This window comes from Podarcis bocagei, assembly GCF_964188305.1.
Source record: "Podarcis bocagei genome assembly, chromosome: Z".
NCBI classification, from domain to species: Eukaryota; Metazoa; Chordata; class Lepidosauria; order Squamata; family Lacertidae; genus Podarcis; species Podarcis bocagei.
This window is the reverse complement of record NC_138140.1, coordinates 28,174,690-28,197,760: the sequence shown is the minus strand read 5'-3', so window position 1 is coordinate 28,197,760 and position 23,071 is coordinate 28,174,690. Positions and strand designations below refer to the sequence as shown.

At 40.5% G+C, this 23,071-nt stretch overlaps 1 protein-coding gene across 1 annotated transcript in view; it reads right to left on the bottom strand.

The window, feature by feature from the left end:
- The window catches only part of SMARCA1 (SNF2 related chromatin remodeling ATPase 1), a 49,492-nt gene that overhangs the window by 10,702 nt on the left and 15,719 nt on the right, over window positions 1–23,071 (bottom strand). The window contains exons 11-22 of the mRNA XM_081180131.1: window positions 22,460–22,686; window positions 21,517–21,638; window positions 20,846–20,998; window positions 17,861–17,993; window positions 15,097–15,245; window positions 14,764–14,883; window positions 13,284–13,394; window positions 13,027–13,140; window positions 8,529–8,651; window positions 6,130–6,262; window positions 764–882; window positions 154–366 (exon numbers count right to left, since the gene is read on the bottom strand). Coding sequence (XP_081036257.1) covers window positions 154–366; window positions 764–882; window positions 6,130–6,262; window positions 8,529–8,651; window positions 13,027–13,140; window positions 13,284–13,394; window positions 14,764–14,883; window positions 15,097–15,245; window positions 17,861–17,993; window positions 20,846–20,998; window positions 21,517–21,638; window positions 22,460–22,686 — 1,717 coding nt within the window. The remainder of the gene's footprint in view (window positions 1–153; window positions 367–763; window positions 883–6,129; window positions 6,263–8,528; window positions 8,652–13,026; window positions 13,141–13,283; window positions 13,395–14,763; window positions 14,884–15,096; window positions 15,246–17,860; window positions 17,994–20,845; window positions 20,999–21,516; window positions 21,639–22,459; window positions 22,687–23,071) is intronic.

Here is a 23,071-nt window from a genome sequence, read left to right as displayed (position 1 = left end):
TTTAATATCTCTATATTGTTTTTTGATAAAAGTTAACAAATTCAAAACATAAATCAGTGTAACATAATGAAACACAGGAAGACCTAAAACTCTTTGAAATAAAAAAAAACCATGCAAAAACTAAGCTCATGTAAATCATCACTATTTACTTACCATTGCTGTCCTAGATTTGATAAACCAGTCAAATCTAAATTGGGGTGCATTGCGTACACACTGTCTTAGTTCTTCATACACATTTTCTTTATCAAATCCCATTTTATGCAACATGCATATCAAGAATCTGTCTTCTTCTTCTGTGTAGTTTTTGCCTTTGTTTGTTCCATACTGTATACGCAGCTGATGAAAAGGTGCTTTATATCTAGCAATCTAAAGGGGAAAAAGATTTTTACTAGGAATGTGCATATGAGTATTATTCAATGGCCATTTATGCTATTTTAGCTGCAGTGGGATTATACTAAAGTCAGCAGCCATTAAATCAGCCCCTAATCAAGACTTTATTTAGCCAGTTGTAAGACTAAAATTGTTACAGCTGGTGTAACAATCCTAATGTGTTTATACTGGGAATTTCAATCCATATGGCTTAATAAAGTTAAACTACTTATCATAGAAAAGAATAACTTTGCTCACCACTGAATTAGTGTAAGCTTTGTACTGAAAAATTAGAAGGGGACTGAGAATACTTTATCAGTGGGGAACATAACCATATGCTGGTTTCTTAGGGAAAAAATTAATCAGAGGAAATATTAATTTGTGGAAAAATTACTTTGACATCCAGGGCTTTTTTGATGCTAATTCGCCTCTGTATTCTGGCCTCCCCTCGTTCAATCTGAGCCATGATCCTCTCAATGTCCTGGAGTTCATTGCAACGTTCCCAAAAAACAGCTGAAAATTTCAAGCATTCAAAAAAACACCTTAAATGCTTTGTAATAAAATAACATTAATAACTACTTTTATATAATTAAAGCTTTTACTCTTTCCTAATATTGCCTAACACAGTTTAAACAAGGTATATTATCATATATATATATATATATATATATATATATATATATATATATATATGCTTTCGTAGATTTTCACGGGTACAGGAATGCAGGTTTTGGTGTTTTCGGGTATCTTCCCGTGTAAGAGTTGGGGTGTCTAGGCGACGTTTCGACGAGGTCTCACTCGTCATCTTCAGGCTGGTGCTTTCGGCTTCTTGTTACTAGAACAGAGCAGGATCTCAGTGTTTGAGTTCCTATAAATACTGTTGAGGGGGTGTGGTGTATAGCCTCCAACGTTCTGGGCAGAGAGGAAGTTCCCAGGTTATTGTGCCTTTTCTTCTTTTGTTCATTAATTACTTGAGGGATATCTTGAGTGATTTCTTGAGTGATATTCTGAGTACCACTTAGGAGGGTCATTAGGTGTGGATTAGTTGCTAAAGCTTTCGTGTCTTGACCTCTTGAGCTCGTGAAGAGTTTTTTTGAGTTTTTCTGAGAAGAGTTTTTCTGAGAAGATGGCTGTACTGCACTTAGTTGTGCTCTGGCTTGGCTTCGTGTATAGGGGCGAGCTGTGGTTTTGTGCCCTGTGCCAGCCAGATCTGTGTAGGGATTGCAGGGGGGTGCAGCATCCGGAGGTGCCACTATGGTTTGGCTACTGGATGGTATCTGTAATTTATCTGTGGAGAGGGTCTGGGTTTGGGTCTGGTGTGGTTGATTGGAGATGGCGTTCTGTGTGCCTCTGGTTCTGGTGTCGGTTTTTGTGGGGAGGGCTAATTTCCAGATGTCTGGCAGGCGGGACGTGTCGTCACGCTTGTTCATGTTGTGAGGGTGTTTCTCTATCTCGATGGCTTCCATGATTATTCTCTTGTGGTGATGTTCCATGTTAAAGAGCAATTTGGAATCTGCAAAATTAATTTCGTGTCCTGTTTCTTTCATGTGTTGGTAAAGAGAGGAAGTTTTTTCTTCTTTTTTGACGGCATTCTTGTGTTCTGCGATACGTGCATTTATTCGTCTGTTTGTTTGTCCAATGTACGTGGCTGGGCAGACTTTGCAGGGTATTTCATAGACCCCTTGGTTTTCTAACTGGATTTTATCTTTTGGGTTTCTGAGGATATTGGCTATTTTTTGGTTGGTGCAAAAGGCTGTTTTGATATTGTGTTTATGGAGGATTTTGCTAATTTTATCTGTGGTGCCCTTGATATAAGGAAGGAGGGCCATGCCATTGTTTTCTTCTGTGTCTTGGTTTTTGGGGGGTGTTTCTTTTTGGATTAGCTTCGTAACCCTGTTTTGCTGGTATCCGTTGGCGATTAACACATTTGAGAGATTCTGTAACTCAGTTGTCAAGTGGTCTTCGTCAGCCAGGCGTTTGGTTCTGGAGATGAGAGTCTTGGCTACGGAGTTTATTTGTGCAGGGTGGTGGTGTGATTGTGCATGTAAGTAGCGGTTGGTGTGTGTTTTTTTCCGGTAGATAGTGTGTCCTAGGGAGCCATCAGGTTTTTTGTAGATTAGGACGTCAAGGAAGGGAAGTTGGTTGTTGGCTTCTATTTCCATAGTGAATTGTATTTTGGGGTGTAGGCTGTTGAGATGTGTGAGGAAGCTATCTAGTTTTTCCTTCCCGTGTGGCCAAATTACAAAGGTGTCGTCAACATATCTGAGCCAAAGTTTGGGTTTGTGTTCTGACTTGTCTAAAGCATTGGTTTCAAAGTGTTCCATGTACAGATTTGCGATGACCGGTGAGAGGGGTGATCCCATAGGTGCTCCTTCTATCTGTTTGTATCTTTGTCCATTGTGGATGAAGTACGTGTTGGTTAGGCAGTGGTTGGTCAGGTCCAGGATGTATTCGGGGGGATTGTATTTGTTTTGAATGGCTGTCAAGGCTTCATTAATGGGCACTTGTGTGAAGAGAGATACATATACCTATACACGAAGCCAAGCCAGAGCACAACTAAGTGCAGTACAGCCATCTTCTCAGAAAAACTCTTCTCAGAAAAACTCAAAAAAACTCTTCACGAGCTCAAGAGGTCAAGACACGAAAGCTTTAGCAACTAATCCACACCTAATGACCCTCCTAAGTGGTACTCAGAATATCACTCAAGAAATCACTCAGGATATCCCTCAAGTAATTAATGAACAAAAGAAGAAAAGGCACAATAACCTGGGAACTTCCTCTCTGCCCAGAACGTTGGAGGCTATACACCACACCCCCTCAACAGTATTTATAGGAACTCAAACACTGAGATCCTGCTCTGTTCTAGTAACAAGAAGCCGAAAGCACCAGCCTGAAGATGACGAGTGAGACCTCGTCGAAACGTCGCCTAGACACCCCAACTCTTACACGGGAAGATACCCGAAAACACCAAAACCTGCATATATATATATATATATATATATATATATATATATATATATATACACACACACACACACACTTAGAGCCTTTGTGGAAAAAAGACTTTCTGTATGAAGTCCAACTCACTACATTGTAAGATTTTTAAAAAAAATATTCTCTCTCTCTCTCTCTCTCTCTCTCTCTCTATATATATATATATGAAATAATCTGAATCTCCTATAAGAAGGAACTCCAGATGCTTGCTCCAGAAAAGGCCCGCTGAAAACAACCAATGTTACATACAGTGAGGGGGGAAAGTATTTGATCCCCTACTAAGTTTTATCGTTTGCCCTCTGATGAAGAAATGACCAGCCCATAATTTTAATGGTAGGTTTATTATAGCTGTGAGAGACAGAATAACAACAGGGAAAACCCCAGAAACCCAGAAGACAAAAGTCAGAGATTGATGTGTATTATAATGAGTGAAATAAGTATTTGATCACCTATCAACCAGCCAGATGGCAGGCTACTTGGTATCTTCACTGTATATGATTCTATGTAACCAGCTGAGATTAGAAGCACCTGCTATAAGGGAGAGGTCTTACCTGTAATCCCAGCTCGTTACAGTACCTGTACAAGACACCTGTCGACAGAAGCAATCAATCCAGCAGATTCCAAAGTAGCCACCATGACCAAGACCAAAGAGCTGTCCAAGGATGTCAGGGACAAGCTTGTAGACCTGCACAAGGCTGGACTGGGCTACAAGACTATTGCCAAGCAGCTTGGTGAGAAGGTGAAAACAGTTGGTGCAATAATTCGCAAATGGAAGAAACACAAAATAACTGTCAACCTCCCTTGGTCTGGGGCTCCATGCAAGATCTCATCTCGTGCAGTTGCAATGATCAGGAGAACGGTGATGAAGCAGCCCAGAACTACATGGGGGGAACTTGTCAATGATCTCAGGGCAGCTGGGACCATAGTCACCATGAAAACAGTGGTAACACACTACGCCATGAAGGACTGAGATCTTGCAGAGCCCGCAATGTCCCCTTGCTCAAGGCAGCACATGTACAGGCCCGTCTGCAGTTTGGCAGTGCACATCTGAATGACCCAGTGGAGAACTGGGTGAAAGTGTTGTGGTCAGATGAGACCAAAATCGAGCTCTTTGGCATCAACTCAACTCGCCATGTTTGGAGGAATGCTGCCTACGACCCCAAGAACACCATTCCCAACGTCAAACATGGAGGGGGACATATTATTCTTTGGGGGTCTTTTTCTGCTAAGGGGACAGGACACCTTCACCGCATCGAAGGGAGGATGGGCAGGACCATGTATTGTCAAATCTTGGGTGAGCACCTCCTTCCCTCAGCCAGGGCACTGAAAATGGGTCAAGGATGGGTATTCCAGCATGACAATGACCCAAAACACACGGCCAAGGCAACAAAGGAGTGGCTCAAGAAGAAGCACATTAAGGCCCTGGAGTGGCCAAGCCAGTCTCCAGACCTTAATCCCATCGAAAATCTGTGGAGGGAGCTGAAGGTTCAAGTAGCTACACATCAGCCTCAAAATCCTACTGACTTGGAGAGGATCTGCAAAGAGGAGTGGGACAAAATACCTCCTGAGATGTGTGCAAACCTGGTGGCCACCTACAAGAAACCTCTGTAATTGCCAACAAGAGTTTGGCCACCAAGTACTAAGTCATCTTTTGCAAAGGGATCAAATACTTAATTCACTCATTATAATGCACATCAATCTCTGACTTTTGTCTTCTGGGTTTCTGGGGGCCTTCCTGTTGTTATTCTGTCTCTCACAGCTACAATAAACCTACCATTAAAATTATGGAGTGGTCACTTCTTCATCAGAGGGCAAACGGGCAAATTTAGCAGGGGATCAAATACTTTCCCCCCTCACTGTATAGAGCTAACTGAGTTGCTTCACAGGAAATTGGTAGACAAAGGGGGGGGGTGGAATTGAGCAGAAAACAGACAGAAGCAAACTGCTTAGTAGTCCCCGTCCCCCCACTTAAACTTCTCTACTCTCAATCAAAGCCTCTGATTACAACTTTTCATTAAACATGAGCATGCAAATATACTCTAAGCTCTGGCACAGGATGTCTATCATGGCATAAAATCATAGAATTGTAGAGCTGGAATGGACCCAAAGGGTCATCCACTCCGAAGCAGGCAAAGATGTACAGATCCAGGTTCAAATCCTTACTCAGCCATGAGACTCGCTGGGTGACCTTGGAGCAGTTTGCTTCCTTTCTTTTTTCCCCAGTGCTGTACCTCAGTGGACAACAGGCAGTCAGCATGTGGTGTTATGTGCGTGTTTGTAGGGAGGCAGGAGCAATTTCTAGTGTTTTCATTAAATGGCTGAAACTATTTAAAAACACACCTCACCCTTGAAAAGGTACGGCTGAGGCTGCAAAACAGAATTATGTCTGCATACATTAGAACTGCATTTTGGGTTCTTCCAAATTCCTATCACTCAACAAAATCATTATCAGCATTATATTGCTGTCAAAAGAAGGGAAGAATAAATCCAGCCGCTCCGCCCCTGCTTTGCCATCCACAGCGGTGGCAAATGAAGCATCTCACGATCTAAAAAACAGTGCAGAATAGTAATGGCTAAAGGGTTACAGAGTAGCATTCTCAGCATAATCCCTCTGCAGATTTTAAATCTCTCCATGCGGGACCATGCATTCTTTCTACACTACACATTCTTCAAAATTGCCAACCCTTGTAGAACTACAAAAGTAACCCAACAAATATAACCATTTTGGAAATATTTTTTTAATTATCTAAGATATATTTGACAAACCTGAATATTCAATAACTTCTTCAGGTGACTTTCCTTCCACTTCACGGGCAATATTATCTATATCATCTCGTCCATATTTTTCATTAGCTTTAATAAACTGGTTGAAGTCTCTTTTGTTCCAGTTTGTAAAACCCTGTTAAGCAAGAAGTTGCCATTAGGTGAAGGAGGAAATGTTTTGCTAGATCTTGCATCTTAGAAGGATACAGTTGGATTTGCTCGTTAATGCTTCGGTACAATGTCACATAATAATTACAGGGGTTAATGATCTTGCAGGATTTCCATAAACATCTATTATCCAAGGTTTATTACTCAGTCATAAAAAGTTGAACGAGTTATTTTTGCACACAGCTCCCCATGCATCAGGGAGAGAAGCTTTTTATTCACGCTTGTAAATGGCATTTCTTCGAAGAAACAAAGTTCAATTCAAATCTTAATGGATTTTCACTTATATCACACTTGAGCAAGCACAAGTAACAAATAAAATTGCAAGAGTATGAGGGCACTTGTCCAGATGTCACTGGCAATCTCCTGGGCATCCTGGAACTAAATGCAATAACATTCTGTTTTGAATACTTACAAAGCAAATGGTGAATGAAATGAACACCTGGATAGAAAGAAAATGGAGCCAAAACACCCATTTCCCTACACCTCCTCTATCAATACAATTGCAAGAACTTCTTGTAGCAGATGCAAAACAAAACAAAACAAAATACCCTAAAGCTAACATTGTATATTAAGTCAGAATTTTAAAATCCCTCAGGTTCTTAACCCACTAGAAGTTGATTTATAAGTTACAAGAATAATGGCAACTTTTAAAAAAGAACTTCATGGAGTTTCTAGTAAAAAAAGCTTCCAAATTTCATCTTTATCATTTTTACTCCTAGATTCCATAGATAATGAATGTTGAACTAACTGCAGACATGACACTCAATTCACATGGTTGTAACAAACCAACTGTAAATTATTTCTGACATAGTGCATACAGGAAAGCAAACTGTTCTATACAACAGATTGGATCCAAAGCTTCCATTGCTCCAACAGAAAGTCTTCCCCTGGTGGAAAAAAAACTTCATAGGTCAACAAAAGCAGTTATTCCATCAAATAAAATCTACTTTCATCAGAGGAAGGGAACGTTTGTATCCACCACAGTTTAACAAGGAATGTCTGAAAAGAAAACCAATGGCAATGAGAGGCACCATATCTACATTTGGTTTTGCTGGTTTAATTCTAATTGCTTTTGGGTGAATAAGAAGTGAAACGCATATTTGTATTTCAAATATTAACAGAAGCCTATAACAGCAGCTCTTCTATTTATATTCTGTCCTTAATACGTGACAAAAAGAGGAAGAATGCTTTCAACCAGCGAAGGAGTAGATAGAGTCATATGGCTTTGGCTTGATCAAAGGTATTACAGAGAAATAAGAAAAATTCCAGGTACTTTGGTATAGCTCTACTTCCAGAGAGCAATGCTAGCATTAAAGATTTTTAAACTGCCTACACAGAAACTAAGAGTGATATAGCTGATATTCTACTTTCAAGAGATTCACTTCAGTCAACACAAGGCAATTTAAATTTTCAAAGGACAATTACTAAAATAACCATTTAAGAACACCACTCAAGAATGTGACTACTTACATGCAGAAAAGTATCAGAGAATGTGAGCAAACCCTGCACTTCCTTCCTTATAATATTAAAAAAGTCAAGTGAGCTAAAAATGATCTTCAGAGTAACCCAAAAATAATTATGTAAGTGTCAACAAGACAAGTTAAATGCATAAAGTAAATCTAAGTTTTGAAAGCTGAAGTGGACAGCTAAAGAATGCTTCATTTGAGAGTGCCAGAACCTATCCACTGCAGTGTACACAACTATGCTATTCGAAGGAAGATTAATAATGTAATCATTGCAAGAAGAAAACCATTCACTCTGAGAGAAACAATGTGATCTTTCCAAAGGAACTGTCAAAGGACTTGAGATTCAATTTGACTATTGTTGAGTTCTGCTGCTCTCTTCTCTGAACTCTCATCCACCTGCACCTTTTTGTGGAGAGAAATCACCTGACACACCAGCGACAGCTTAGCAGCTGCCATTTTGAAAATAGAAGAGCCTAACCAACTTTCTCAGTTTCTGCACACACACTCACAATCCAAAACAGAGGCACTGTAACTAAATCCCTTCAAATTAATGTAACTATGAGATAATTTGTAAGATCAGATGGTGGTATCTGCAGTTTTCCATAGGAAAACTAGTTATCACTGCCTGCGTTTACTGCACATGGCTGTTATCAACCTTTTATCATCACAATCTAGCTTGTCACACAGTAAGCACACAAGCTTATAAATGTTCTTCTTTGTTTATAAGTTCTTCTTTCGTTAAAGAAAAGAAATTTAAAAGCCATTTACCTGGGTAAGAAGTCTTTCTTTCTCTTCAGTCTCTTCTGAAGTAAGAGGAGCTGACTCATCAATCTTCCGCTGTTCCTCTTTCTGTACCTGAGCTGCATTTGGGAGGTCAGGGTTTCTGGGGACCTAAAATCAGTGGTGGAGTGAATGTATAGTAAAAGAGCAATGCTATTAAAGGTTCTGTATATAGTCCTATCCATCTCCCTTTACTGCCTTTTTGAGAAACACTAGTCGGGTGGGATTGATGCGCTTCTCATCTACTGAGTATTTGTTAGAGAAGGAAATATTTCCCTAGCATGTGGCCGCTGGTGAAGAAACATCTTTTACTTGTGTTTACAGTCCTCAGAAAGTTCTTCAGGCAAGGTGAATGTAGCATATCATAACTCATCCATCTATATTTGTCCTTTTATAGCTTGCAGGCTCTTGTCCATGGAAATGTAATGATAACTGCAACTAGCAAGCAACCACTGCACCTCAAGAGGGTTTTCTTTAAGCCTTTCAGTATTCCCAGATACCACAAACAAGAAAGAGAAGGGGAGGAGGAAATGTATGTGTGTTACTCCAGCGATAAAACAGTGAAGAAGACATTAATTCCTACAGTTAGGGTAAAATGGAATGAACACGTTGCAATTATCGGATATCAAAAGAATGTTTAAATGTGTTTTTAGTGCTCTTTATTTCTTTTAATATTTCTAACTTTTCCCCAACTACAGTGATTATTAGAACCCCAAGGCCTTTTTGGCAAGCACCAACCTTTTCCACACCTGGCATCATTTACAATCACTATCACTGAAATTGATCTCATGCAACTGGACCTGTCAGTGCTCTGGACACCTCAGCTGAAACTGTATCAACAGTAGTATCAAGTTCAGAGTGAAAGTGAACAACTTTACCATCGGAGTGCTTAGAAAATTTGTCAGAGCAAGACTCTGATGCTCCATTGCCCATAACCTTTGGGGCATATCTCAACAGTTCATTAACCACTTGGAAAAGCTCTCCTGGGCAGCTAGCTGAGCATGTGAAAACTAAGAAAAAGGTGGAAAAATAAGCCTACTTTGTGCCTACCATGTGGCAGTGATGTCAGCAATCATGTGCTCAGTGGTATTCTCTGTGAGATTTCTGGCACTCGCACCCCAGCTGTCACCTGTTCTGCTTCCTTGCCTGTAACTCTCCTGAAAACAGGGACAGGGGGAGTAGTACAGGTTCCTTGTCACCAAAAAAGGGCCCTATAGGATTGATTGTGTCCTCCTCACCACTCTAAACTGAAAAAGAGCCTTGACAAGAGCACCAGCCATGTCAACTGGAAAATACCCCAGAGCATTCAGTAATCTTTTGGATTCCTTAAGTCTCTATGGGCAAACCATCTCAGTAAGTCCCCCCACCTTGTGGGAATGGCCTGGCATGGGCAGGGGGTGGGGGAGAAAGAACTGCCACTGTCAAGCCAGGCATTGCCAGGAAATAACTCATGCATGGCAATGGAAACACTAAAACACTCCCTACACACTATAGCAGAAAGCATATCAAGGACCTATCTTGCCACATGCATTTGAGCTGTGATGTACTGAGACAAGCTCATGATTGTGATGGTGACCATGAAGTCCCAGGCAGGTGCTTTTAAGGCAGATCCAGTGTGATGCTGGAAGTCTCCCAGTATCTGCTCTATCTGGGGTAGGCCATCTTGGCTATGGAGACTGTTGGGCAGTGGGATGGATAGTACACCAGCAAAATCCGTGCTTTGTTCTTTGAAGTGACACTAGGCACAGATCCTCAAAGCCAGCCCCCATACATAATCAGTTTTTTGGTTTAGGTTGATTCTTAAGGAAGAGACATAATGATCCATTTGTCTTGATGCTGCATAAAGAACCCAGGAAAGCAACATAGGGTTAGATCAAGATATCATGTCTTCCCCACCCAAGTCTGAGTAATACACGAGAGGTTGGGACCTTCCTCTCCAATAAGACTGTGGATTATAAATATCTTATAGTGGATGACCTGATGACCAACTTGGTAACTTTCCTGGTAAGGGTTGTGGGAAAAGCCAACCTATAAATCAATCTCTGCCTCTGTGAGAGAGATATCTTTGAAATTAATACACAGCTGATATTTGACGCCCAAACACTTGGCCCATATTACACACTATTGGAACTGTTTGACAGGTCAAATAGGATCTTAAAGAACAAGTAAATTATTGTCTCTGTCATAAACTAGAGGTGATGAGAGGGCAACAGAAAAGAGATCAATTTGAGGCTATTTAGTTTCCCTTCTTTGGATACAAAAATGCACAGAAGCACAGCAAGATGGCCCCAGCAAAATATTGGTGTGGATATCCTGAAGTCTATGTGGAGAAATTCAATCTTTAATTTTTCCATATTTGCTAGTCAGAAACTCTGTATTTTCTTTAAAAAAAATAACTGAAGGGCAACGGAACACATTCAACATTAAATATTCACATACTGTTTTTGACAGCTTATTAAGCTTATATTAACTGTACTGTTATATTTCATATTGCACCTTGAATTGCAGTGTGGGATCTTGGTCCTGTTTATCTCTGTAAATGAAGTGGGTGGGGCTTTTTTGGTAGTTTTATTTATTTGTAGATATCCAATGACTGTAATTTTGTAATACATTAAAACTCAGTAAGAACTGTATTAAAAAAACAAAACCTTGGTAACTCTCCATCCATAGCCTGTCAGACCCATAAGGAAGACACTTCCACACCCGCACACCACCACTCTGACACCTCTTCCTGGAGGCAGGTGACGCTATTTGGACCCGGGGGTGGGACTGATGTTCTGGGCTACTGAGCTAGCCCACTACTCTGCCCACATGTGTTCTGTCTTTTGAACACCATATGGTCACCAGAACAATATGAGGAATCAGAAATTGTCCAGAGCGCATGACCTCTCCCCCAACTGGATGGGACAAATAGTTTTATTTGTGTCACTAAGATCCCAGGTACACTATGGAAAAGAATGTTATTTTTGGGATTGTGAAATGGAATTCAAGTCTTAGGACATAGATCTTATACATAGGTAAATGTAGCTAATATATTCTTCAGAAGGAAATATCACTGATTTTGTTCTGTTTTCTTGTTTTATTCACAGCAATCCTTTGAAATTATATCTATTGTAGTGAGGAAAATGTGCCCATTTCAACCAGACACTTCTGAATTCATTTTAAAATGATACTTAACTTAACATAACTGCTATTGAAAAGTAACACATTTCCTATTCATCATATCTAAGAAGCCTGAGAGATATCTTCATGCCAGTTATTTCAGGACAAGAAACTGGAGCTTACCTTATCCCTGACATTGGTTTACAAAATGATATTTCACTGATTTCAGCACATATATAATCTTGGCTTCATATAGAGCATGTTACGAGGCAAATTGTTACCATTGTAAAACCATTTTTAGAAAGCATGGAAGTAATTTTGCCTGTGACTATATAAATTAGCTACTGAATATTTCCATTTAAGCATGTCAGTCACAAAAGCAAAGTTTAGAAACATAGAATTAAATAGCTCTGATTTTATCCTTTGAAGATGAAAGACCATACCAACATATTGTTCTTTTCCAAGCACAATATTACTATTCATACAGTCTATCTACAGTGGTACCTCGGGTTAAGAACTTAATTCGTTCCAGAGGTCTGTTCTTAACCTGAAATGGTTCTTAACCTGAGGCACGCTTTCGCTAATGGGGCCTCTCAATGCCGCTGTGCTGCTGGCACGCAATTTCCGTTCTTATCCTGGGGCAAAGTTCTTAACCTAGAGCAACCACTTCCTGGTTAGCGGAGTTTGTAACCCGAAGCATCTGTAACCTGAAGCGTCTGTAACCTGAGGTACCACTGTAATCTATGGTTGAATTTCTTTTGACAATGTGCCAAAAATGCAAATATTTAAAAGGACGAATTTGGAAGGCTTATTTGGAAACAATGCATAGAAGTTGTAGGGGCAGAGCTGTCAAGCAGAACCAAAGGTGTCAGACAGTAGAACCACTAATGTGGAGGCCCAACCTGACAAAATAGCACTCTGAGCTCAACAGCAGTAATCCTAGAAGGGTGTAGTGGTGGTAGCTAGAGGACATCACTGTCACCACAAAATATTCACACAGCCTTAATGGCAGAACTCTTGCTGAGGCACGTTCAAAGCACCAGAATGTCTGCTGTCCCTATTCCTTTGTGGGTTAGGATCAAGCTTTCTATGATTCTAATGTCTTCCCCCAATGTTTTTGTTTAATTTTAAAGTCAAGCAGCTGCAGGAAGCCACAACTGGGATCAGAAGCTTACATAGAGAGGAGACTGCTCCTCCTTTTCCTTGTTAAAATCACTTTTGATTGTGTTTGCTCTCACTCCACTTCACCCTTGAGCAAACAACATAATTTATAATGTCCCCCATTTACATAAGAGCAGGTCATCTAATCATTTTCAAAATGTGGATACATGGAAATCCACATTCCTGCCTCATATTAGGGAAGGGAAGGAAAAGAGATCCTTACCTTGTAGCCTATGGTCTTGCGATAATAAAGAATCTCTTTTTCAAGGAGTTCAAACAACCGTGGGGGGAAGAACTGGAAATCTTGAATATTTGGCTGTTTCGGAGGTCGTGGAGCCTTTGAAATTAAACATATATACCATTAATGCTACATGTTTGTCTTTGGACATGTTGCAACATGTTTTTATATAAAAAAGGTTATTAAAGGCTGAGGTTGGGAGGTGGGTGTAACTAGTATGAACTACCAAACTGTCCTCTCACCTTTGGGATTTTTGGTTCACTAACTCGAAGAGCTTCTCTGAAATAGGCATCCACAGCATAGTTGGCTTTACGTTCTCGTTTTGGAGGCTCTATCCATTCCATCATGCTCAGCTAGAAAGCAAATAAGATCAAAACTTTTTTAAAAATACCAAAAGATAATTCTAAGTAGTACATATTTAATTGCTCAATTGGTATTGTTGACAGAGGTACTTGTTTTAAGACAAGACTAGAATGCAGAAGACTGGAATGAAGACTAGTGCATGTTTCAATAGATATTAAACTACCTGCATTGCTATGAATGGATAAAATAGCAAATCACTTAGTTCAAGAGGGGTTACTTTAGAATAGCATTTCTTTCAGGTTTTGTTTTTTAATTTTCAACTCCTCTTTGAAACCTGATAGTTTTTGAATAAGCAGAAGAAATACGTTTTGTATATTTTCATGTTCCTCTTGTAAGCAGACAGTAGACTGGCTAACATTCAAACATGAATTATATTATTATGCCATCAGCACAAATACCAAACTTCATAGTCACATCCTAATCTGCACTATTAGTGATTTTTTTTATAAAAAAAAACAACCCTCTCTCACAAACAAGGAGAGAAACCAACAAAACATTCCAAACACATTAACTTGAAACCAGGCTCATAATCCTTGCCTCGTTAAATGAAGAGGGTAGGCCTTATGTTGCCCAGTTGCATGAACTATAACAAAACTAAAGAACAGAGTTCACTTTTCAGCAAGTTTCTTTCACTTCACTTAAGAAAACTAGCAGTTCTTTGCTTTAACAGAATCTTCCAATCCAAGGTCTGCATTTATTTGTAGGCTCTTAAAAGAATGTTAGACATCTACCATGAAATAAATTGCTGCTCTTATAGCTTTATTGTCCCATTTCGTACAGTGATAGATTGCTTTCATTCATTTCTTTTCTTCAGTTATTATTCCCTCACATTATGGACAGAATCCCATTCTAGTATCTTTCTGAACAGAGGCCTCTCAATCTGCCTACATATCCTTTTAACTTCTGTCTTACAGTATTTTTTCCTCTGCATATGCAATAGTTCTACAGTGTTCATGCTGAATACATTTTACATTATTATGGACTCCCTCAAAAACAGGTAGGTGAACTGAATTAGTTTTCTAATGTGAAACATACAATTATGTCTTGTTACAGCAAGCTTCATTTGTTTTCTCTGAATGTTCAAATTCCAGGCATCAAAAGAAAGATGTGTTCTCAGGACTCTTTCTTTTTGATAGATATACTCTAAGCCTGGTTAATGCCCCTACAAAGTGCTATAGGTAAAGTGAATCAAGGGGGGGGAGTACATTGAAATCCTACATCTTCCCTACATAACCTGCTCTGAATATTAGGAGTGTTTGTTGTTAACCTCTTTGAAGGCCGGTGCGCCCTATGGGGCGAAAAATACAGTAACAGTACAATGCAAACACATTTATACTTATCAGTACAGCAGAAAGGTACCTTTTGTTTTCCTCTATAATCTTCACCTTCAAAATTGTACAAACTCATTTCTGTGTCCATAGTGAAATTTCGGAGAGAGCTCTCACCCATTTTTTGCAAACGCTCATTCATTTCAGCTGTCTAAAGCAGGCCACCAAAAATAAAATGAAGTTAATCTTTAGAAAACCCATTTTTCATCAATAAAACATAAAAACTGATTTGATAAGATACTTGAATAGCTAAATCAGACAGACTTGATTCTTTTTTCTTAATTCAAAGCAGATGATTATAGAGACAGAAGATGAGCAACAATGAAAGTAATGGTAACATACAGAACCATCCAAATCCTCTCACCTTTTTTTCACCTCTTTCTAAAATAGTGGTAATATCTTCATCAGTCAGTTCACTGTCCTTGGAAGCAAATACATGTGTTGCTCCATGTCGGATCATCTGTAGCATTTCATCTTTTGCCAGTTTATTAGACTGCTGATCAATAAGTCTCCCTGACACAGGAAACAAAGTCACAGTTTTAATGCAAAACTTCTCAGCTTTTTCATACCAGAGTTATAAAGGGACTCCAGTTAGAACCTGTAGTAAGGCAGAGGGGTAAGAATGAATCCTAATACATGATTTACAACCCAAAAATGCATAAGTTTTAAAAATAATTTCTATAGGTGTAGGTAATGAGCTAAAGTAAGCATCACATTAAACTAATGCCATTTTATAGATTCATCAAACTAACTCTTGCACATTTTTTCTTATTGCAGAGATGGAGAACTTTTTGGCTCCATGGGTCAGAAACTTATAAGGATTAGCCTAACAGGCCAAATTTGACCAGTGGGTGAGGATGCTCACCTGACAAAATCTCTTGTGCGGCTTTGCAACATTCCTCCTACAAGCCTGGCCAATTTGAGGTTTAAAAGGGAAACGTGGGGAGATTTACAAAGGCTTTAAAACAACCCCTACACTCCCATTTCAGCCTCTTGAAACAGACGTGTCCTGTTTGAGGCGCTTCTTCTTTAAGCAAGTGAATGGGCAGCGGCAGCAGGGCAGGTGCTCGCCTACCTCACTGCTGTCACTGCCCATCCACTGACTTTTGAAGCACAAGCTGCTTCAAACAGGGCTTTTGCAATGTACTTTAATCCTTGTTCATCAGATGATAGGAATAGGCATGCAGCCAATGCAGGATTAAATCCTTTCCTCCCACCCCAGTTACACCAGCTGATGGGGGTGGTGCAGTCTGGGGAAGATGGCTTCATGAGCCAAACTGGACTCTGTGGCAAGCCAAGACTGGTCCATGGGCCAAAGGTTTGCCACCTCTGCCTTGCTGCCACTGCTAAGGAACATAACATATTTGGAAAGCATAGCCTACTTGTTTGGCATTGAGGGGCACATCAGAAATGTAAGATAGAAGGATGCTGAGCATTCAGCGTGCTTTAGCTGTATTACATTAACATAACTTAGATATTTTTATGACCACAGTGGCCATTCAACTAACATTTGTGGACAAAAGCATTTATTTTGCAATATTCTGGTTCATATGGGAAAAATATGAGACAGGCTTTGAAAATCTTTAGGACTTCAAAATCAGAAGAGATGTTGAGCAAAGAAAATAGTCTTCTTTTACAACCATTTTTTGTTTCCAATCCCAATTATTTCACACAGTATTTTTAGAACATCCCCCTGGAATCCTTAAGTGCCTAGAGCATCCAAAAGCTGACATTCTAACAAAGATGTTGCAGACTGCAGAAAAATCCCTTGAGCTTATGTATGGCTTATGAGTTTTATGTTGCCCACCCAGCATTTATATATTTTATTTCTTTTTTTAAAAAACTTGATAACAAATGGGATGCCTGACCTACATAATGTTTCATAGTCACAAAGTTTCAACTACTTCAATAGAGCTTTCACCAGCTGAAAGCTAAGTTCTAATCTGCTTTACAAAATTAATCTTTGCTAACATTAAGTCAATGTTTAGAGTACATATCCTAACCATAAAAGGCCTGTTGGTTTTGAGGGTCTTCTGCATGAATGAGTAGAGAGTGGTCAATAATTATCTATGCTGAAATATCCTTGCTACAAAAGAGCCTGGTTTTATCTTAAATAATTGCTTTTTGTTTGTATAACAACTCACTCATCTCTCCAAAATAATTGTGTGTGGGATGACAACTGGCACTGTGACTCTTTTTTATGACACGAAACAGAGGTGATCAGATAGTGGCTTGCCCAGCCAAAAAATTTAAAAGCTGGGTTTCCTAGGTGAATTGCAAAACACTCTACTAGAATATCTATCTAACTATCTATTCCTTTTCATGACAAACATTTGCCGCCTCAGGCACATGATGACCGCGGCCGGTGCAGGGAGGGCCTCCAGAATGGAGGTTTGACTATGGCAATGGGCATGTATCCAGCAACAGGCAGCCTGCATGCTACCTGATAGGAACTCAGTGGGGTTGACCTTGTGCTGCTAAGTCACCCCCAACATGGATTGGCTGCCATGACACTGCACAGGCCGCCATTGGGAGAGTTGAATTGGCCCATTTCTCTCCCTCTGGACTCCCAGACAGTCACTCCTCTTGGACCCCTCTAACATGGTTCCCTTGAAACACAGAACTCACCCAATGCCTTATCCACCAAAGTTGTGACGGATGCTATGAGGTAGGCAAAAACCTGCAAGCTGGCCAATTCGTTTGTAGCAGAAAATTCCTCCCTATCCCCGAATATGGCAACCGCATAAGCCATAGCAAGCTCCATATGTCAACTTGCCCGTTTTCCCCAATGGACAATCCCTTAACAGTCTGAGCGGGTGGGAAAATCCTGTGTCGATCTACAAAGAGGGTGGCCTGCACCTGGCCGCTCCCTTAAATAAGCCAGGGGCAGGTTGGGCTCAGCCCCCATGCTCTTCCCCTTGATGGGCCTTGCAGGCACTGACCACCCCTACCTGGAGGTCCATTGCAGCTGGAGGGGGGGCACCAGGTGACCATCCCCTCCTCCGCCCATATAGGAAGGTGACAGGCTCCCCGGACCAGCCGCGGCCGTGCCATGCGGCAAATGCCGCCCACCTGGATCCCCAGGTGAGCGACTATTTAGCCACTAACAGTTAAATAGTATGCAGTACCTTGCTGTATAACTATTGAGTCTAGCCTCAGTTTTATCTCAGCTCTCTCTACAATTCTCTCTTCAACAGTGTTGTCTGTGATAAGTCGGAATACTCGAACTCGCTTCTTTTGACCAATACGATGTGCTCGATCCTAAATCACAAAAATAGCAAATTTAAATAAAAGCATCCTGGCACATCTGTAATTGAAATTCTGACAAAAGAAAAAAAAACCACACACTGCCCTGTAATTATTAAGGTTAGCACAAATGAAAATATTTTTCATTGTTGTTTATTTTAATTGTTTACCCTATTTTTAGAAGTCCTTCAAAGCTGGCATGTATTAACATAAGCAGCTTGTTATTCTGTTTTCTCTTTTTCTCAATTCATTTTAACGGCAGCAGCTGCACCAAGACTTGAACTGGGGCAAGCCATTTGCAAAATCTACTTATTTTTTTCTTTAACAGAATGAGATACCACCTTTAAACTTTTGCTTTTTCAGCAGGTCTTCAGCTTAGCTGAAGCATGGGAAACAGGTAGCCTTCCAAAAGATATTTACTGGGCTGCAACACCCATAATCCCACATCCTGGCAGAAGCTGATGGGTGCTGATGGCCAACATGTTCCCCATCACTATCTCAGATTGTTAATAGTGTTTTAGTTCTCCCAGATGATTGGCTTCTATGTGCTTCTGTTTTAATATTTAATTATTTATTTGTTATTTTGTTATGATTTTGTCCAGAGGAGGGCAACCAAAATGGTCAAAGGCCTGGAAACGATGCCTTATGAGGAACGGCTAAGGGACCTGGGCATGTTTAGCCTGGAGAAGAGGAGGTTAAGGGGTGATATGATAGCCATGTTCAAATATATAAAAGGATGTCACATAGAGGAGGGAGAAAGGTTGTTTTCTGCTGCTCCATAGAAGCGGACACGGAGCAATGGATCCAAACTACAAGAAAGAAGATTCCACCTAAACATTAGGAAGAACTTCCTGACAGTAAGAGCTGTTCGACAGTGGAATTTGCTGCCAAGGAGTGTGGTGGAGTCTCCTTCTTTGGAGGTCTTTAAGCAGAGGCTTGACAACCATATGTCAGGAGTGCTCTGATGGTGTTTCCTGCTTGGCAGGGGGTTGGACTCGATGGCCCTTGTAGTCTCTTCCAACTCTATGATTCTATGATTTTAGAGGAAATACAACAGCCTGAGTGCTTAAAAAAAAGCAGAAAAGTGAATATAGATAACCATTTTTTTTTTAAAAAAAAGGATTTCCTAAGTCAACAAAGGCCTAGCAACTGCTGCATCATCCACATTCAGAACTCTTCTGTTAACTGTTCTCTTTCGGGTCTGTGCAATGTGGCTATGCCCAAATGCATCAGTGTGACAATGTGCTGCGCTGCACTGGCACTTCTACGTGTACCTATGTTCTTTCTATTAGCATTTGACAGACCCCTATATTGAGATGCAGACTAGTAGCATCACTTTATGCATGTGACATTTGACCCCTTCACCCTTAAACTCCTGAATAAACAGCTATCCTGGTGAATAGACAGCTAATCCCTTTTTTCACACTAGTCAACTAGTCTAATTATTTTTTTTGTAACTGAAGTCTAGGATCATTAAGGACATGGACTCAGTCTCTTCAAGGCCTCCCTTACCACTGGGCAAAACTATAATCTGCTTCCAGTAAAGGGTCAGCTTTTACCAATCTCACTCCCATAAATATGTGAAGAATCACTCAGTTTTTAGTCACCTTGGAAACATCCAAGCAGGTGACCAAAGATGCTCTTACACTCTCAGAATCTCTTTCCTGCAAGGAATTTTGCACAAGCTCTGAAAACCAAGACTCTACTCCAGCAGGTAAAATGCAGCAAGCTAAGCTAGACTGATTTTGATTTGATTTGAAATGTGTTTCCCTTCCCCTACTTTTTCTTCCTTTCCCCTTTCCATACACTGACAGCTGACTTCAAAGGGATTTCTACTGAATTTCTCACTAAAATTGTCCCTGTGTTCTAGACTACATGGTTATCTAACTACCTTTGTATTCTAAGAAGAGTTCACAAGGCTCTGTAAAGATTTGGTGTCCTCTGGCCTTTGGAAAAGTGAAAGTAAAGTGCCCATTTATTTTTCTCTAGAGATGGACTGAAGCGAGGGTCCTTGTCTGTAGGAGTTAGAAACCTCCAAAGCTGCTGGACAGTTTAGGGTATGTTGGGAGGTTCAACCTGACTAGAAGAAGCCTATCAGGATTCCTTTCTGGTGAATCAATCCTACAGGTGATCCACCAGTAGGAAAAGATCTCCCCAAATCTAACACAAGACACTGGAAATTATTTGGTTGGAGTGGTTAATTGCCACAAAAGTGATGGGGAGTCCTTGATCCTGTTTACAGGCATATTCAAAGTTTCCACTTCCACATCCCTCCCTAACCCAGTGCCTTCCAGTCCACTCATACTAAGACTCCACTTCATCCTTTAACTCTTGAATAGCTCCTTGGGATAAATTCCCTAGCCCACTGCCAAATCTACCACAACTGAATAGACAGCTACTCCCCCTCTTAACAGGGAACAAATTGGACATTTCTTCCCTGGATCCCTGCAGTTGTTATGGGCTCACAGCTGCAGGTCCTATTCATACCTATAGTGTGGTGCTGATGACACCAAGGTCGCAGGTTCAATCTCCTAAGGGACAGCTGCATATTCCTGCATTGCAGGGGGTTGGACTAGATGATCCTCAGGGTCCCTTCCAACTCTATGATTTTATAATTCTAACACCAACCATGATTTGGTATTATGAAAGATAGGCCCAGGTGCTCCCCCTTTCTCTTATATTCACCCACACCTGTTTTTTATTACACATGAAGCAAGCCAAAGCCAGCTTCCTAGGCTCTTGGCTCTCTGAAAGATTGCTCCAAGCCTGCCTCTCAGCTCCACAGGCACAGCCTATCAGTTCTAACTATCCTGTTGTTACTACAGTAGAAGCTCTAGCTTTGCATGAGACATTCCAAGAGTACTCACCATTGCTTGTAGATCGACTTGTGGGTTCCAGTCAGAGTCGTAGAGGATAACAACATCAGCTGTTGCTAAATTAATCCCCAGGCCTCCAGCTCTTGTACTCAGCATAAAAATAAACTTTCTGCTGTTGGGAGCATTAAAGGTGTCTATTGCTTCCTATAAAGGGAAAACAATTTAAAATTGCAGGGATTTCATGAAAATAACTTGTTTATGGGGTATTAAAATTGCATAAGTTGCTTTTTTTCCCTGGAAAAGCTGTTGGGCTAAATATGGACAAAGTAAGATCACCGAGAATCAAAATAATTTCCTTCAACTTCACTAGTACCACAAGGCCCCCTGAACCAATGAATCACAGATAACCTTCTAGATGCTTATTCCTCACAGGTACTGTGTAAATGCATCTTTCACTTGACTGTTTAAACACAAATTAGAAGACTGAATGATATGAAAGAAACTCAAAGGACCATTTAATAACACTAGATCAATCCCTGTTTATAAGGCATGCCATAAAAGAAATCCTTATTTAGCAAGATAGCACTCAGGGAAGCTTAAATGCCAACAGAGAAATGACTAGCCACCGTATAAGAGCAACTGGACAGCTACTGTCAAGGCTCCAACATGCCTCCAGGATAGAATGGAATGAAAATCCAATGAGCTACATAAATCCTTCTCACCTCTCTCTCTTCGTGCGGTGTTTGCCCATCTAATCGACAATACTCATAGCCCCGCCACATACAATAATCTTCCAGTATATCCAGCAGACGGGTCATTTGGCTAAAAATGAGAACTCTGGAACCTGAGAGACAAATAAGTTATAAGACTACAATTCATCACACTGCTGAACTTACACTTATATGAAATAAAAGTATGTTCTCTGTCCCATACACTGTCTCTCCATTTTACTCTATCCTTTCTTCTACAGCTTCTGGTACTGCTCCTTCCCCTCTATAACTTTCTCTCAGTTCGTAAGTCCCTTCCCCATACTAAAAACTGGCTTTCCCCATTCCAATCTGATGTCTTCTGCTTCACTGGTATCTCCCTAGTCTCAGGAATTCCACCCCAAAGGTATACAGCAGTAACAACTGGCCTTCTCAATTTTGGATCCTGATAATTGCAACCCACTACTTTTCGTCCATTTAAAATACCACTTTGTACACATCTATTTGGCTAAGGTGTGGAACCCTGGGTAGGTGCAATATGTGCCTCTGCAGAACACAGACATATTGCACATCACCTTGGGCTGCCCTGCTGAAGGCCAGGTCTTCTACAAGAGGAATGGCAGGGTTTGTTCCCAATACATTACTTTAAGGTCCCCAATTTTAGGCACTGTATTCTTTGCCATATGAATAGATGGATGAATTAAAAGGGATAAATTCATAGATCCACCTGCAGTGGGAACTAAATCTGCACTCTTCCCCAGTTGACCCCAGGTTTTTCCCCATCTAGGCTGCATCCAGAAATGCATCCCATCTGCCCCTTTTCATTCAGTGGGATCCACCAGAGAACCTTAAAATTTCTTTCCCTCATAGTTTCACCCGGGGTTCTGTTTTCTTGGTCATGCCACAATGACTAAATACATTTCTAAATGAACAGTGACTCATAACAAGCCCTTCTTACCCTGCTCTTTGAGTTTTGATAGTAATTTATCCAGAGCAACCATTTTGCCACTGTTGGTCACAAGATGAGTATCAGTGGTATAGGGTGGGCCAGGCTCGGCACCATCAAAGAGGTATGGGTGATTACAGCACTTCCGCAGCTGCATCAGGATGTTCAACAGCCGCATCTTATCCATTTTTCCAGCCGAATTTAAGATATCAATATCTTTCATTAGGATCTTGGTGTACCTAAAAGGTTATTGGACAATTTAAAAACAACTCTTTGTCCTTGGACGTATGAAAGCATACAAATATGAAGGCATCTAAATCCCAATGATTTACACATTTACACAGTGGCAACTGGCATTTATTTAAATGTGGTTTGCGTCTCTAATATTATTTTATTTTTCTGCAAAATATGATTCTAACAAAGATTCATTAGCACTAGCTGCACTCACATCAGATTTGACAGTGGTTGGGGACAGGGAGGCCACTCCAAGCACAGACTAGGAGAAAGATAGGAAACAATGGGACAAGTTTCTGCACTTTCTGAAGCCCCCAGCTGAGTTTATCCTGAAGTGCTACCATGGGCCAAGCATGGGCAGGAAGCCCTGCTACACGACCATAGTGAAAC